Raw genomic sequence first — 16,426 nt, 5'->3', positions numbered from 1 at the left:
TGATCCCCTGGCTTGGTGGTCATGGTAGCCTTCTGGAGTTGGAGTTTAACAGCTTCAGACCATGAACTCTGTCCTCCTTTTCCCACATCCCCCACCCTGCCAAGGGCCAGTCTGTAACTTGTTCTCATAATTTACTTTCAGAAAGTGCTGACCCTTGTTCTGCTGTTAACACATCAACACATCTGTCCTTTATGCCACTAATAACACCTGCCTTAGATCTGAAGAAGAGGCATATGGACTCGAAATGTTAACTCTGGGTGGAATTGTCCATGCCCTCTGGCGTCGTATGGCGTGAGCAGACCATATGGTAAGGCGGCCAGAAACCAGTTTCACAATGTCGTGAAACCAGTTTGCGAACGTCCGCTTAGCCCATCGATGGCAGGCCACATTTCCCACCATTGGGCATCGGGCACCTCATTGTAATACATTGCATATCATTATAAGGCTAGCCCGCCGGACTCATCTCTTCCCCCCCCAAATTCTGAATTGTCTGCCCATCACGCTGACATTTTTCACAACAGAGAAGCAACGTGCACCTGATGAGCTGCACTTCACTAGGGACTTCAAGGTTTGTTTGCCTACCTTGCTTCGGGCAGCACTCGCAATCATCAGCGCCAGGCTTTGCAGGCAGCAGCACGTCACTTTTAGAGGGGCTCATGGGCAAGTCTCTACCCACCAGACCCAGCTGTAAGGCAGGGGTGGCTTTTCAATGGCTGCAGGGCTAGGGCTAGCTTAGGGAAGGGGAAGAAGTGGCCTCAGGCAAGGGAAGAGGCTGCAGGGCGAGAGCTGTACTGGGGAAGGAGGGTATCCTGGGGTGTGTGTGGGGGGCACATGTTGATCTGTGCAAGTGGCCTCAAGATGGTGAGGGCTGAGGAGGCAGTCTCCAGAGGAGGTGGGGCTAGATGGAGATGAGGGTGAGAGAGAGAATGAGTGGTGATGTTCCTTGAGTTGGCAGAGAGTGAGTTGCCAGTGCATGTATGATGGGCTTGAGTGTGAGAGTTTAAAGTGATGAGATAATTGTCTTACCCTGGTGGCATTGGTGAGGTCATTCATCCTCTATCTGCATTGATTGGCCAACCTCTTCTGTGCAGTATTGGGCATTGATCACTGCTGCCATCGCCTACCAAGCTAGAGTGGTCATGTTGCTGCCCCTCCTGCAGCCAGAGCGGGGGTAGAGGACATCACTGCGGGCCTCCATGGCATCCAAAAGGCACTTGAGAGACACGTCACTAAACCTGGGGCCTGCAGTCCTTTTTTCCTTTCGGGGCCATCCTGTCTTAGCCGCAGTCCTGGGCTGAAAGCACTGAGATGTGTGCACGTGGCTGCACTTTAAATATGGTATCCGGCGGTGAGGTGATGGCGTGGCGGGCAAACGAGAACCCGGTCAGCATGAAAATGGTGTGTTTCCCAGGAAGGCATGTTTAATGCGGTGGGTTTGAGATGATACGGCGTGAAAAGCCGTCATTGCGGCCGGCTGGGATAACGTTGTCTTACCTGCCCACTACCGTGCTTAGTGCAAATCTGCAATGATGTCACCCTTTTCCTTCTCTCTCAGCAGATGCTGCCGGACCTGCTGAGTTTCTCCAGCATTTCCTGGTTTTATTACCACCCCCTTTGCCTTGTCTGTGACACCTTTTTCATTTAATTTACATTACTGCGACTTTATTGCTAACTCTCTGTGTCCCTTGTATGAGCACACCTAAGTAATGCTGACATCAACATTTAGAAGTTTCACCCCTTTCTGATTGAAATGAGATAACAACAACCAAATTCAACAGCTTGATTTCATTCCCCTCTCTCCCTCCCTCTTTGAATAATTTGAGTTCAGTGGATTCCCAGTCAGTTACAAGACTCTTTCTCATTCAGTCAGTCTGCCTTCAATGGCCTATATGCAGTCTGGCCTAGCAAAGACCCTCTCATGTCTTCAATTTCCGAAGTAGGTAATTGCCATCATGTAGGAATTCCCCTGAAGCATTGTCCTTGCAATAAACTTGTGAATCTTCAGGGTATTGATAGCTGTATCCTAACTCAAGCCAAGTGCCATCCGCTGAACTCCTTCGCTCACTGACTTACATAGGCTCCCGGTTTACCGATGCCTCAGATCAGCCCATTGATCTCTCCACACTCGCTCTGTAATCTCCTCCACCTCTTTGACCCCCTGTGACCTTTGTCTAGCTCCAACTCTGGCCTTTTGCACAATCTCCTCTTCCTCTCACCATAAGTGGCTGTGATTTCTGCTGTCCAACTCTTAAGCTCTTATATTTCCCCCCCCCAGCTAAACTTCTCTGCCTCTTCTCCATTAACATGGAGGACCATCACCTCCTTTGGCTTGGTGTCAGTTTTTGCCTCATAACACTCTTGTGAAGCACCCACATAAAAGGCATAAGTTGTTCAAGTTTGAGTGCATGCGTACCACAGATAAGTTTCCATTGAAAAGTTGGGGGAAATCAGGGCAATATTGGGAAGGATTTGGTTTACTTTTTTCATATTTTTTAAATTGGAGAATTTGGCAACTTAGGAGGACAAGAGTGAGAGAGAAATAGGCGAAAAAAAAACTTATACTTGATCCTGAAAGAAAGGTACTTTTTTTTAGTAGCGCCAATTTTTTACCTGACATAAAGGAGTATGGAACTGCCTGTGAAACAAGATACTCGGGAGCTTAATACCTGAGAAAGGAGAAGTCGTTCTTGTGTACTTGATGAAAGGTGAATAGATTCAGTTTCCATGACCCATGAGAGCTAGGTGAACCATCTGCGTCCTTCTCTGCTTAGAAACATTAGACGATGAAAGTAAAAACAATCTCCTGGTTCCGGTGGGGGGGAGGGGGGGGGGGGGGGGGGGGGGCGGTGGTGGTAAAAACTCAAGGAAACCCCCCCCTCTAAGTTGCACCCCAAGGATATTCAAAGATAGAAGGAAAATTTGTGTTGGTTTTTAACCCATTGTGGTGTGTATATTTTTGATCAACAGCCAAAAGATGTTTTCCCTGATATTTGGGTTTCTCAACAGGAGTGCACTGGAGCAAAGGGCAGTAACTAAGCAACTGAATATCCCAGTGAGAGCACTCTCCAGTCTTTTAGGGGACTCTAAAAGGACTGCTAAACAGTTGTCTTGCTGTATATGACACAGGAGGCTGCATGCGGAACGCACTCTGCCTTGGAAGAGTCTTAATACTTGGGCAACTAATTGTTGTCAACTTCTAGATTTGACAGGGGGAATAAAAACACATGTTCATCCATACAAAGAATTTGAATGGGACAGTATAGTCCAGACTGTAGGTGATTCATGACCTGACCTTAATGCATGCTGTCACCCCAGTGGTCTTCTACCTGGCCTAATTGGATAGCTCTTTCAAAGTGCTGGCTCAAGCACAATGAACAGAAGGTCTGCCCCCTGTCGTATATGATTACACCTAGTGTAACAAAGAAAATCTGTTTTTGCTGGACGCAGCACCTGTTAGTATTCCAAGTTTTCCCCAATGTAGTGTATCCAACCGCTGCCCGGTGGCGAGCTCCCCTGGCCAAAGTAAGGCCTGAAATGGTGTTTTTTTTTTGGTGCATCAGCAGAATGCATTTCTCCAAAAGTTCCAATTCTATTTTTAGAGGGGTTGGAGGGGAAGAGGTTGGGAAGATTGGGTTGTACTTTTCCCAGTTCCTATCCTCTGCACAACACCCCATCCCAGTTGACGTCCGTAGCTTGACTGTGGCATCAGAATTTGCCCAACAGCCATGAAAAGGTGCCTTCGGGGACGGTGTCCTCAGCATTTGGGTATTTCATAAATGATTCCAGGGTTTTTGCCTTCACTGCTCCATCTGGAAATTTGTTCAAATTTAAAATTCCCATGCGCCTGCTCAAATCCCTATCTCTGTAATCTCCTCCAGCCCTACAATCCTCAGAGGTATCCGCGCTCCTCAGATACTAGCCTATTGTGCACGCTCAATTTTAATCCTGCCACCATTGGCAGCTGTGCCTTCAGCTGCTTCAGCCTGGAACTCTAGAATTCTGAAGAAGAGTCATATGCGCTCAAAATGTTAGCCCTGTTTCTCTCTCCACAGATGCTGTCAGACCTGCTGAGTTTTTCCAGCATGTTCTGTTTTTCTCTTTAATCACGGAGTTGTTACAGCTCGGAGGCGATTTGGCCCATCATGTCTGCTCTGGCTCTCCAAATAAACAACTGACTTAGTGCATTCCAGATCCTACCCACTCGCTGTGTAAAACTCGTTTTCCTCATGTTGCCATTGCTTCTTTTGCCAATTACTTTAAATTTGTTCCCCCTAGTTCTCAGTCCTTTCACAAGTGGGAACAGTTTTTCCCTATCTTCTCTGTCCTTGCTCCGCATGATTTTGAATACCTCCATCAAATCTCCTCTCAGCCTTCTCGCCTCCAAGGAAATCAGTCCTAATTTCTCCACCTCACTGAAGTTCCTCACCCTGGAACGACTCTTGTGAACCTTTTCTGCGTTCTTTGTAATGCCTTTGCATTCTTCCTAAAGTGTGGCACCCAGGACTGGATGCAATGCTGTAGTTGAGGCTGAACCAGTGTCTTATACACATTTAACATAATCTACTTGCTCGTATACTCTTATGCCCCTATTACTAAAATCTCTTTAACCTCCCGGCCTCTCTACTTTTCTCTTCTCTTTAAAGCATACCTCTTTGACAAAGCTTTTGGTCACTTTTCCTAACGCCTCTATATGGCACAGTGTCAAATTTTGCCTGAAAGTTCCTGTGAAGTCTCTTGAGGTGTTTTATGACCATGAAGGTGCTATATATATATGCAAATTGTTGTAATGTGTGCAGACCTTTTGGTGGACAAGTTGAGTTGTTTGTCCTATACCACCAACACCTAGTGTGTGGGTGCTTTATGAAGCTGGGAGCATCTCTGAGCTAAGCTTTGCACATATTTTAAACTTGAGTCCTCCTATAGAGTCACACTTGAGGAATCTGACAGTTTACTTTGGGATTGGCATTAGCCACATAAAATCTGGATGCACCTGAGGAACTGACTCACTTAGCCTTGTATGAAAGTGGTTTTCTTTCCATCTCTTTCTCCTTATTCCTTTGAAGTTTTAGAAATATTAGGGGGAACTGAGAGCAAAAAATTACTTCCGCTGGTTGGCAAAGTCTAGGATGAGGGGTTTTAGCCTTAAGAATTAGGACTGGGCCTTTCAGGAGTGAATTTTGAAAATACTTCTTCATGCCAAGGGTGGTAGGTGACTTGGAACTCTCTTCGAGCACCAGTTAATAGGTCAGTTAATTTTAAATCTGAAATTGGTAGACTTAAGTTAGCCAAGTTAAGAAGAGATATGGGGCAAAAGCAAGTCTATGAAGTTAGGGCACAGATCAGCCATGCTCTCATTAAATGGGGGAACAGGCTTGAGAGGCTAAACAGCCTCCCCCTGTTCCACTGTCCCTAGTGCCCCTTCCTTCTCCATTAGCTCCAAATAACTTGATAGAAAATTGCAAGTAACCTTGCAGCAAGCAAGTACAACAGAGGCTCCCGAACTGAGAGCCGTGACCCCAATGGGGCCGTTGCACGCGATTTTGCTCTCAAGCTCCGAGGCCACAATGGCGTCATGGAGCAGAGACTCTGTCAGGAAAGTCCTGGAAATGGCTCCAAGGTCCCATGATACATGCACCCAATTTTTCCTGCTGTTTTGTTGTTTTGGCACAAGCTCCCCCCACCCCAGCCCAGTGAGCAACTCTTGTACCCCCCAGATTTTCACTCTGACTGACGTCAAGCCAAATCTGAGTGATTAAAATGGGGATCACGGCAGGAAAGAGTTTGGGAATGACTATGTGCATGGTATTCTGCTGAGATGACCTCCTCTAGAGAGGTGCGAGTACCATTCTTGAGTTACTAAGTATCGCGTAGTTGGTTGCACGATTGATCTGTCTCTCCAAACAAATGACTATGAGCTGCAAGTACTTTTAAACACAAGTTTCCAAAATGATTGGGAAAGTATTTTAAGAATGTTACAGAAATCTTGTTTTGAGCTCATTTTCTTGGCACCTCATTTGGTTAGATATTCCTGGTTCTTCAAATGTGGAAACGGAACACACACAGGCTCTGAAGGTCCCAGCCTCGATCCCTCTCGTGTTAGGTCACTTTTTATGTACTGGAGGGGGGTTCAATGGAAGGAAAGTAAAGAACGTGTACAGCGCATGTTATGACCTCCAGAAATACCAAATTGCTTCATGGCCAATGGCATAGATTTGAAGTGTAATCACTGGTGTAATGTGGGAAACTTGGCAGCCATTTTGGACACACCAAGCTCCCACAACCAGCAATTTGATAGTGACCAAATCATCTTTTTTAGTGGCGTTGGTTGAGAGATAAATCTTGACCAGGAGACTGGGTGGGGTGGGGCATTCACTTGCTCGTCTTCAAAATAATGTCATGGTATCTTTTGCATCCAGTTGAGGGAGCAGAGAGGCTTCAATTTACTGTAGATGTCGGTTTTTGAAGCCTTGAAAACTCCCTCCAAAATGGGGTCAGCTTATATGCAGAGTGTATAAGTATACCACCGATGTCATCTTTGTCACTCACTGTGTGAGGTCTGCTCTGTGTGGCCATGTCATAAATTCCTGTCCATCTTCCACATCACAGCCCATATTGCCTGCATGGCTCCTTAAACCCAGCTATAAGGTACCAGTAAGTAAATATCCATTTGTGGGGTGAAAAATTGTGGCCAACTACTAATGCTAGTATAGCATGTCATGACTGAAAGAGGGAGGGGTTGGTTTATATGCCAAGTATATGCGAAACGTAGTTTTTTGGGGTAAAAAAAAAATAGGTTGGTCATGTACGCTGGGTCGACTTCCACTCTTCAATATATGTGTTCTCTCATCTGAAATACAATGGCACTCTTTTCTTCTGCCTTAGCCTAGGAGTACAAAGGAATCCATGTTCCCACACACATTGGCTATTGGACAGTGTGGAAACATCCGCTAATCTGAAATGCACAGTAGGTCAGACTGGAAAGCAAGAATTTGTAAATCGGTAATGGCATTCAGATGCAGTAAAAATGTTGCAAAACCTTTTATACATTAAAGGGACCAGACAATGAGCTTAGAGGAGAAGGGAAAGCTGGAAAGGGCTAGAATGAGTTGTGGAAGTACACTTTGAAGACTAGGCATTTGAAAGCGGAGAGGTAGGTGGGAAGGTGAAGGGAACTAGACTGGAATTTAGTGGTTGAATGTAATAGTTGCACCGATGTAGTGTGTTGGGGAAAGGGTGTAAAAAGAACGGATCTGGAAGCTGTTGCCTGGAAGCAATAACTTTGAAAAGGGAATTGAATCAATACTTGGCCGAAAAAACTTTGCACGACAATGGGAAATGACACTAATTGACAGCAAAGAGCTGGCACAGATACAGTGGGCCGACTGGCTTCCCGTTGTGCTGTATGTTTCTGACTGACTGCTTGTGATGATATAAGGAATTTGGTTACTAAGATAATGATGGGGTGGAATATTGGATGAATTTTAAGGTGAGGATGAAAATTGAAGCAAAATACTGCAGACGTCGAACCTTATAAAGCCTAGCACTTCACTTCAAACAATGTGGTTGTTTACCACTTTCCTGTTCCCCTCTAAAGTTGCCCCATCAGCATGTATTTAGATGGATTGTGGGGTAGTTCACTTGCTCCCTTTGGTCAAGTCGCTTTTTTTTGTAGATCTTTGATTCTGTTGTTGGGATAATGTAGCATTTCTTAACGCTAATCATGGTGCGCTGGCTGGCTAGAGGCTGACCTTCCACAATCTTTAATTTTTTTAAAGTGTAGATAGACCCAAAGCGATGTCATAACGCCAACACCATCGTTGGGTCAAAATCCTGGAATTGTCTGACAGTCCCGCGGGATTAGCTCCACCGCACAGGCTGCGCGGTTTCAAGGAAGTGGCCCTCCAACGCCTTGTCAAGGAGCAACTCGGGATGGGCGATAAGTGCCAGCCTTGCCGGCAGCATCCACAACCCGGGACTGAATTTGAAAAATCAATAGTCCCCCTACCTCTCATTCCTTTCACTCTTACCAGGGACTCACTCACCTGATTCCTGTGCTGCCTGGTTCCCTGCTTTTCCGCAGGAACTTATTCCCTGTGCGTTTCCACAAGATAAAGCTTCCCTGAGTTTTTTTCCTGTTGAATCTTGGCACCCTTGACATTTGAACCCTTACTGAGTTGGCATGAATCAGCTTCACCCATTCCCCCATTGTGGCCCTGACGGTTTGGTATCTCAGATAACTTCCGAGTTAACTTACTGAGAGCTGACGTTTGCTGAAGTTTGATGCTTGGCTACTTTCCCTGTAATTTTTTTTTTTATTTCTCCTCCTACAAACTTTGAAGTGTTTCTGATGTTAAGCAATCTGGAACAGCCCGTGAGTAAAGCACATGGTGCCTTGGGTTGCAATGCTTTATATGGGCAAAGTGAGCAAGTAGTTGGCAGCTCCATGTCCCGTCTCTCTCAAGATTCCTTTTTTATTTTTGAAAGGTGGAAGAAATGTACCATTGTTTAGCTGCATTCACGGCCTGTTGACGTTAGCTTCTGAGGTGTGGGTCACTGGCAGCTCCACAAACCTGAATGTGTAAAATTGTCAGGATCTGCCAAGCCTGACACCAAGAGAAGCCTGGTAGAAACAGTTCCTCTGTTGCCTACTCGGTACTTCCAGGTTTCAGGCTTCCTTGCCCACGGAACCTGTCACTGCCAACACCAGCCTCGAAGCAACATAAGAGTAGCACCTTGCTTTTGCTGAGAAGTTCGAATCCTAGAACCCTTAACACAGAAGGCCACTCTGCCCTTTGTGCTTGCTCTTTGAAAACTCAGCCGTGCTTGGCCCGACACCCCCGCTTTCTGTCCTAAACCATTTAAATTCCTTATCCCTGTCCAGCTCTCTTTTTAAAATTGTTGATGGAATCAGCTTTCAATACCTTTGCAGGTAGCGCATTACAGATCCCAACAACTTGGGTAAAAACTATTCTCCTCATCTCCCCGCTAGTTCTTTTTACCAATGATTTTAAACCTATGACCTCTGATGCTTGATCCACTGGCCAGAGGTAATGTTTTCTCTATCGTTTCATCACTTTGAAAACCTTCAATTGGGTCGCATTTTTAACTTTTCTGTTCCAAGGAGAACAATCCTAACTTTGACTACCCCCCTCCCCCACCCCACCCCAGGTAAGCCTCCTTCGTACCTGTTCTGAGATTGGGTCCTTCTATTTTGGACTCCAAGTGTGGGATTTGGTTCTTAGACTGTAGACATACTCTGGTATCTGCCTAACACTTATTTATTAGTACTACAACTAAACAGGTTACAGAGTAGGCACATTGTTCCTAGGCATGATGCCAACCTCTTTCTCAAACCTAGCACCTGACTGACTGTCAGTAGTACATCATTATCTACGTCATACACTAGCATATGCCACCAGTTAACTCTTTACACTACAGTACCCTTTACATCTTCTGTGAAGTGTGGTGTCCAAAATTGTCCACAATGTTCCTGGGGCCATTTTGTTGGGAGAGAGAACGCGAGGGGCAATCCTCACTCTCAGCGGTGAGCTATACTCCTTAGGAGTGTGGGGCAGAGGCGGGGCTGCAATTTTGCCATCCCAGTTCTCTGAATCATACTTCCTGTGTACACCTTTCGTTAGGACTGAGCAAACACCTGACCTGAAATAAGGTGTCCGTTGTTGCTCAGTGGGTAGCAGTCATGATTCTGAGTCGGAAGGTTGCAGGTCCAAGTCCTGCTCCAGGGGGTTGGATCCTGTAACCCGGGTGAAGACCGTATTGGATGCATCATCCTTCAGAAGAGATGTTAAGCTGAGGCTCTGTCTCCAACCTTGTGTTTGCATAAGATACAAGGAGAGCTCTTCACGTTATCTTGACTAACACTTATTCCTCAAGTAACATCAATGAAACAGATTATTTGTTTATTATTTCACTGCTGTTTGTACGAGTTTGCTATTTTTTACATTACAACAGTGCCTACATGGCAAAAGTACGACAATGGCTGTAAGATGCTTTGGTATAACCTGAGGTTCTGAAAGGCACTTGCAGACAAATGCCTGATCCTACTTGCCCTAACTTGTAATTACGTTATACAAGCAACAGAAGTTATTTCTGTAACAAAATTACCCTCTGAAATACAATGGGATTTATTTGGATCCTTTGATTATATCTCTGCTACTTTTTAAATTCTACTCCCCTGTATGTTGGTTCAGTAGTTGATGATTCAGTGATATTGCACACACAAGGATTTCCATTCCTTGCTCATCCCCCAAGATGGTGCAAGCATTTGCTTTTAATCATCCCAAGCTACTTACCTGCACATTCTTCTCTATCTTCCCCCTTCCCCTCTGCTACTGCCCCCTCCCCCTCGACATTACAGAATTCTGAGGTCGAGGGATCTGGGTGTCCTGGCATATGAATCACAAAAAGTTAGCATGCATGTACAGCAAGCACTTAGCAATACCAATACAATGTGGTCATTCATTGCAAGGGGAATGGAGTATAAAAGTAAGGATGTTTTGCCACAGTTGTACAGGACATTGGTGAGACCACATCTGGAGTACTGTGTACAGTTTTGTTCTCCATATTTAAGAAAGGACATAATTGCATTAGAAACAGCCCAGGGAAGGTTCAGTTGGCTGATTCTTGGAATGAGGGGGTTATCTTATGAGAAAAGTTGGACAGGTTGGGCCTGAACCCATTTGAGCTTAGAAAAATGAGAGGCAACCTTTATTGAAACGTATAAGATCCTTCAGGGGCTTGACAGGATGGTTGCTAAGAGGATGTTTCCCCCTTTGGGAGAGACTAGAAGTAAGGGGACACTTTTTTTTTAAAAGGGGTCTTTCATTTAAGTTGGAGATGAGGGGAAATTTATCTGAGAGCTGTGAGCCTGTGGAACTCTTTCCCCAGAGAGTGGTAGAGGCAGGGCCATTGGATAATTTTAAGGCAGAGGTGGATTCTTGATGAACAAGGGAGTCAAAAGCTATCAGAGGTAAGTGGGAATGTGACATTGAGGCCAGAATCTGATCAGCCACGATCTTATTGAATGGTGGAGCAGGCTCAAGGGGCCGAATAGCCTACTCCTGCTCCTAATTTGTACGTTCCCCTCTACTTCCTTTCTCTCTCACCTTTACCCCATGGTGTGGGGCTGGAGGGGACAAGAACATATTAGATCAGTTTTATTTGCTAACACTCCAATAAATGTAAATTGTTTATGATGGTACTCTGTAAGTATTATTGTAAAGTGAAGGCTGTTCCCATTTTAGCTTGTGATAACATGAAATCTTGTGTTTCTTTATATCGATCTCAATGTACCACCACACTGTACATAGAGCTCCTCATTATTTGTGTAGTCACATCCTGTTACCTTCCCCACAGAAAGTAGATTTGTGTGAAACTCCCTGGGTGAGGACAGAAGTGTGCCTGGCAGGAGGGAGTGAGTGTGAAAGTATGCCTGGTCAGGATGGGGTGGAGGGAAGGTGTGGTGTACAATTGTTCTGGTTTTGACTGAGTCTGATAAACTGATCTCTGCTTGATTGGTTAAGCCTGGATGCGAACTTGGAAGAAAGTAAGCAGAAACCACAGAAGCTGAACAGTAAGCATGAGTGCAGACGTTTTGTGATTGTAGACATATCTTAAAACTCTTATAAGTAAACTCGTTGCACACTTAGAAAATAGAGTCATCTCTGCATTGCTCTGAGATATATAAAATATACAACAGAGTTTGTGCCTGGAAGGCGGAAGCATGGGGGTGGGTGTGCGGAAGGCATAAGTGTGCCAACGAGCTTGCCAGTACTCTGAGCTCATGTGCAGAATGGGTAAATGCCAGTGTGTTCCTGTTGCCAGGTCACAGTCAAATGCAGGCAACCTTGAAGCGAGAAAGCCAACAACATGTCTTGTGATAATCAGTGGACTTTTGTTGCAGTGCAGAATGTTGATGTAACTTCATTTTGTGCTGCAGGCTGGTCGCAGGGTTTGGAAATCCTCCCAACGCGAGAACGCGTCGAGGCAGGAGATGGAGACAGCGTGATGTTGACATGTCGGTTCAAGCTGGACAGCACAGACGTTGGGCCATTGGATATCGAGTGGTCACGCACTCCCAGTGATCCAGCGGATTCACCAATCATTGTGTGTATTAAACCTGAGATTTAACCAGCTAAACATTATGGATTGAGGCACATTAATTGATTATTTAAAACCAGTGCACCAACCTGTCAACTTGTCCAGAAGTCCTGAGTTTAGATAATTCTGAGAAAATAACTGGATGTCAGGATTGTGTCTGTCTACTTGTTTCTTTCTCTTTTGTTTGCTTTTGTACTCTTGTCCTGGTGCTTGTGCTTTGCGCATTCTTGCTTTCTTTCTGCACACATGCTTTATCTGTCTGTCATACACTCTGTCTGTGTCTTCCTGCCGTCTGCCCCACATGGTCTTCCTCTGTCTCCTGGTTTGTTCACCCCGTCTCGCCTATTGAGCAGGATTGGCCTATGTTCTCTGCATATAGGAGAATCTGAGGTGACTTCATTGAAGCACAGGATTCTGAGAGGACCTGATGGGATTGAAACTGTGAGGCGCTCTCCCCTGGCTGGAGAGTCTACAATATGGGGTCATAGTCTCCGGGTAAGGGGTTGACCATTTAACACCGAATTTGAGGAGGAATTTCTTCACTTGGCTGTGAATTATTTTGGAATTCTCTATCCCAGAGAGCGATGGACAATCAGGCATCGAGTATGTTCAAGATAGATTGATAGATTTTTGAACTCGGAAGGCAAGCGAGGAAATGGTAATCGGGTGGGAAAGTAGAGTTGATAAAGGAGGTCAGCCATATCTTGATGAATGGTGGAACAGGCTTGAGGGGCCATATGGCCGACTCCTCCTATTTGTTATGTTCTTAACTCCACGATCCCCACATGCTCTGCCTTCCATCATCTATGGGTATTCATGCTCTTAAGGCTGAAAAATACCTCAGCATGCGTCATGCCTTCTGGAGGCGAAAGGGAGATACATTTCTCTGCTCAGGCGCGATTCTACCTGTATTGGTGAACTTGTCTCTGTCTAACTGACTCACCTGGGCTGCTAAGTGACTGAAGTGTTTTATAATAAAACAGGTCATTGACTATTCGGGGGACAGGACCTATGAAACAAGTCTTGAAGATATGAAAGGCCGCGTGCACTTCAGCTCACCAGATCCCAAAAATGGTGATGCTTCACTCAACATCACCAAGTTGAAATCCAGTGACTCCGGCAGATACCATTGCAAAGTGAAGAAGTCTCCCGGCTCAAAGACCATATCAATCACACTGAATGTTTTGGGTAAGGAAGTTGTGTCTGGTGGTATCAAATGAATTGGTTTGCTAATTGTTCGCAACAGATCCTTATCCTGGTGATTGGCAAACATTCATTGACTCTTCACTTAACGTGACACTTAAAAGTTAAGAATGCCAGGTGCAGGGTACAGCCAAGGTTGGAAAGATTAGGAGAGTAAATTAACTAAAGGAGGAAGATGGTGAAGAGGTGAAAGCACCTTGGTGATTGTAAGAGCTTAAAGATTGTAGGTGGAGGAGAAGATTGATGCGGGCTGTGGATGTAGGCAAATAGAAGAAGGTGGGAGTGCGAGGCTGCAGAGGATTGGGGTAAGCACGAGAGGCTGTGTGCTTCCTTGACGGGACCTGGGTGAGCAAGTACTCCTGCTCCTCATGGCACGCAAGAAGTGTGAGAAAAGGCAATTGTTTCGTAGAGTCAGCAGCTCCTGCCTCCCTTTCACTGTTGGGTTCTCCAAATCCTAGAAAACCTGCGGAGAAGACAGGGAATTTCCAAGTGGGCTCTTACTTTCACTGGCACCTGATTTAAACACCATGTGTCAGTTGTCTCCCGCCTCTCTGCAATGAGACATTCAGGCGCCCCAATATCCGCCACCATTAAAATGGCATTTTGGGGATGTGTTCCCCATACTTATCTCTTCAATCAGTTCTTCCCATCTATCGTGGGGAGGGGGGTCAATATCCTCACTATTCAAATGGACAATTCCACCCCTCCCCCCAGCCTCTCTTCCCCCCCCCCCCCCGCCCCCAGCCACAGCCCTCCCACAAAAAATAGCAAATGGCCCTCACCATACGACTGCCTGGGCTCTAGCACACGCTCGCCATCCTCCGAGTGAAACTTGTCAAATCTAAATTTTGTCCATGCATTTTCCTCCTTTCTAAATGTCACACCTGCCTCCTGAGTTTGTGGCGATCCCCAACACATGATGGAAGTTCAATTTATCCCTCCCTTCAGAACCTTGGAATGCTTCTGTACTTCATGTTTGTTCCACAGTGAGACCATCCAAGCCAACATGTTCCGTGGAAGGAAATCAGGAAATTGGAAAAGATATAACACTGAAATGTTCAAGTCAAGGAACTCCCCCAATTACGTACACTTGGACCAGAGGGGGATCTTCAACATTGCTGCCTCCCACCGCAATTTCAGGTAAATATATTTTCAAGTGAACTTATTGGGATTATGTAGTGTATCTGTGAACGCAGTGGCAGGTGAGACATTTTTATGTAGAGCACTAGCGTGCGCTAGCATTGTGTTGTCAGATTCGGTAGTGGGAGGTAAATCAGATTGTCGTCATCTTCAGGTACGGGTGTCGATGGGTTGTTTTTACCCTACTGCCTGGCAAAGTTACTGCCTTGAATGGCATGATGGCTGCACCACCTTTGCCTAATATAAGAGCAAAATAGTGCGGATGCTGGAAACCTGAAATTAAAATAGAAAATGCTGGAAATGTTCAGACCTGGCAATGTCTGTTTGGAGAAAAACAGAGTTAAATAGCCTAGATCGATGGGATCTTTTGTTGTCAGAACAGCCAAGGTTAGCGGTGTAGCCCGTTTTAAGCAAGTTGCAGATGCAGAGAAAGTCGGAGATGGGAGGAAAGAAGGAAAGGGGAAGGGCTGTGAGCGGGATGGCAGTTAGGAGAGATTAAATGGCAAAAGGAATGAAGCTGCAAGGCAAAAGGGAATGGGAGAGGTACAAGTAAAGAAAGAAAAGATGGGTCTGGAGGAGGTGTCGATGGGAAGGTAGAAACGTCACCAATAGCTGCTGTCAAAATAAACTGGATCAGGTGTTATGAGCTGAAATTGAACTAAATATTGCACCTGGAAGGCTGTAGCATGTTTAATCAAAAGGTGAATTGCTGTGTTTTTATTCATTCGTGGGATGTGGACGTCGCTGGCTAGGCCAGCATTTATTACCCATCCCCCAATTGCCCTTGAGTCAGAGGACATTTAAGAGTCAACCACATTGCTGTGGGCCTGGAATCACATGTAGGCCAGACCAGGTAAGGACAGCAGATTTCCTTCCCTAAAGGACATTAGTGAACCAGATGGGTTTTTACAACAATCGACAATGGTTTCATGATCATCGTTTGACTTCTATTTCAAGATTTTTTTTTTACTGAATTCAAATTCCACCATCTGCAATGCCCAGAGCATTACCCTGGATCTTTGGATTTTTAGCCTAGCGACAATGCCACTACGCCACCGCCTCCCCTTGATTATTTGAGCTTGCATTAAGTTTCATTGGAACGGTGACAGTCAACTGGAAGCTAGGGGTCACACCTGCAGACTAAACGTAGGTGTTCCATCGAGCAAGCACCCATCCTGTACTTGGGGCTCTGCAGTATAAAGGAGACAGCATCATGAGCAGCGATACAATATACAAAATTAAATGAATGAACAAGTATTCCCACTCGCTCTCTGGCTTGCGCAGTCTGTGCCCCACCCCTGCCTCCACTGATGCATTCACGACTATACTGAAGCTGACTTTCTCAATCCTTCCTTACAACCATCCCATTCTACATGCCTGCCATCCCTGAAATTGAGGCTCATGGTAGCATAATTTCTTATAACTCTTTTCTTTTCCAAGGGGCGTGAAACAGTGCTGCTTCCTCCGTTCTCTCTGCTTTTTGCTGGTTAGAAACTTTCAGAGCCCAAGTGTGAATGTCACCAAACACTCGGTTTCTGATTTTAAACTTGTTGCCACTATTTCCAGCCTTCACCTAGGTTTCTCCAATTTTAAGTAATTGCTTTCTCTTCCTGTGCAGATATGACGTTAGGAACTCTGAAAGTGAAAAACGCATCAACGGATTACTCTGGCGACTATATGTGCGTGGCTAACAATAGAATTGCAAGTTCCCAGTGTGATGTCAAGCTGTTAATCGCTTCCTGTAAGTACTTTATTGCCAGTGTATTCCCATCTTTGCCGGTTCACTTTCTAAAACTTTTCCCAGCAGCTTATAGTTCCAGGTTTGTTCCCTGGGATAGAAGTTTGGAGAAGTAGAAGGAAAAAGGCTTGCATTTCTATAGCACTTTTCACACACCCAGATTGTCCCAGAGCGCCTCGCAGCTGATGGACTTTTTGACGTGTAGCCACTGTTGGAGATATGGCA

The 16,426-nt window shown here is 45.4% G+C and overlaps 1 protein-coding gene across 3 annotated transcripts in view; it reads left to right on the top strand.

Annotated features, from left to right (window-relative positions):
- cxadr (CXADR Ig-like cell adhesion molecule) overlaps positions 1-16,426 on the top strand; it is a 99,779-nt gene that overhangs the window by 52,414 nt on the left and 30,939 nt on the right. For all 3 annotated transcript variants that reach the window (XM_078560373.1, XM_078560372.1, XM_078560375.1), the window contains exons 2-5: positions 11,960-12,126; positions 13,104-13,308; positions 14,311-14,463; positions 16,082-16,204. In XM_078560373.1, coding sequence (XP_078416499.1) covers positions 11,960-12,126; positions 13,104-13,308; positions 14,311-14,463; positions 16,082-16,204 — 648 coding nt within the window. The remainder of the gene's footprint in view (positions 1-11,959; positions 12,127-13,103; positions 13,309-14,310; positions 14,464-16,081; positions 16,205-16,426) is intronic.

The sequence above is a fragment of the Cetorhinus maximus genome, chromosome 16 (genome assembly GCF_964194155.1).
Source record: "Cetorhinus maximus chromosome 16, sCetMax3.hap1.1, whole genome shotgun sequence".
Classification (NCBI taxonomy): domain Eukaryota; kingdom Metazoa; phylum Chordata; class Chondrichthyes; order Lamniformes; family Cetorhinidae; genus Cetorhinus; species Cetorhinus maximus.
The sequence above is the reverse complement of the archived record's forward strand: the minus strand, read 5'-3'. Positions and strand labels throughout refer to the sequence as shown.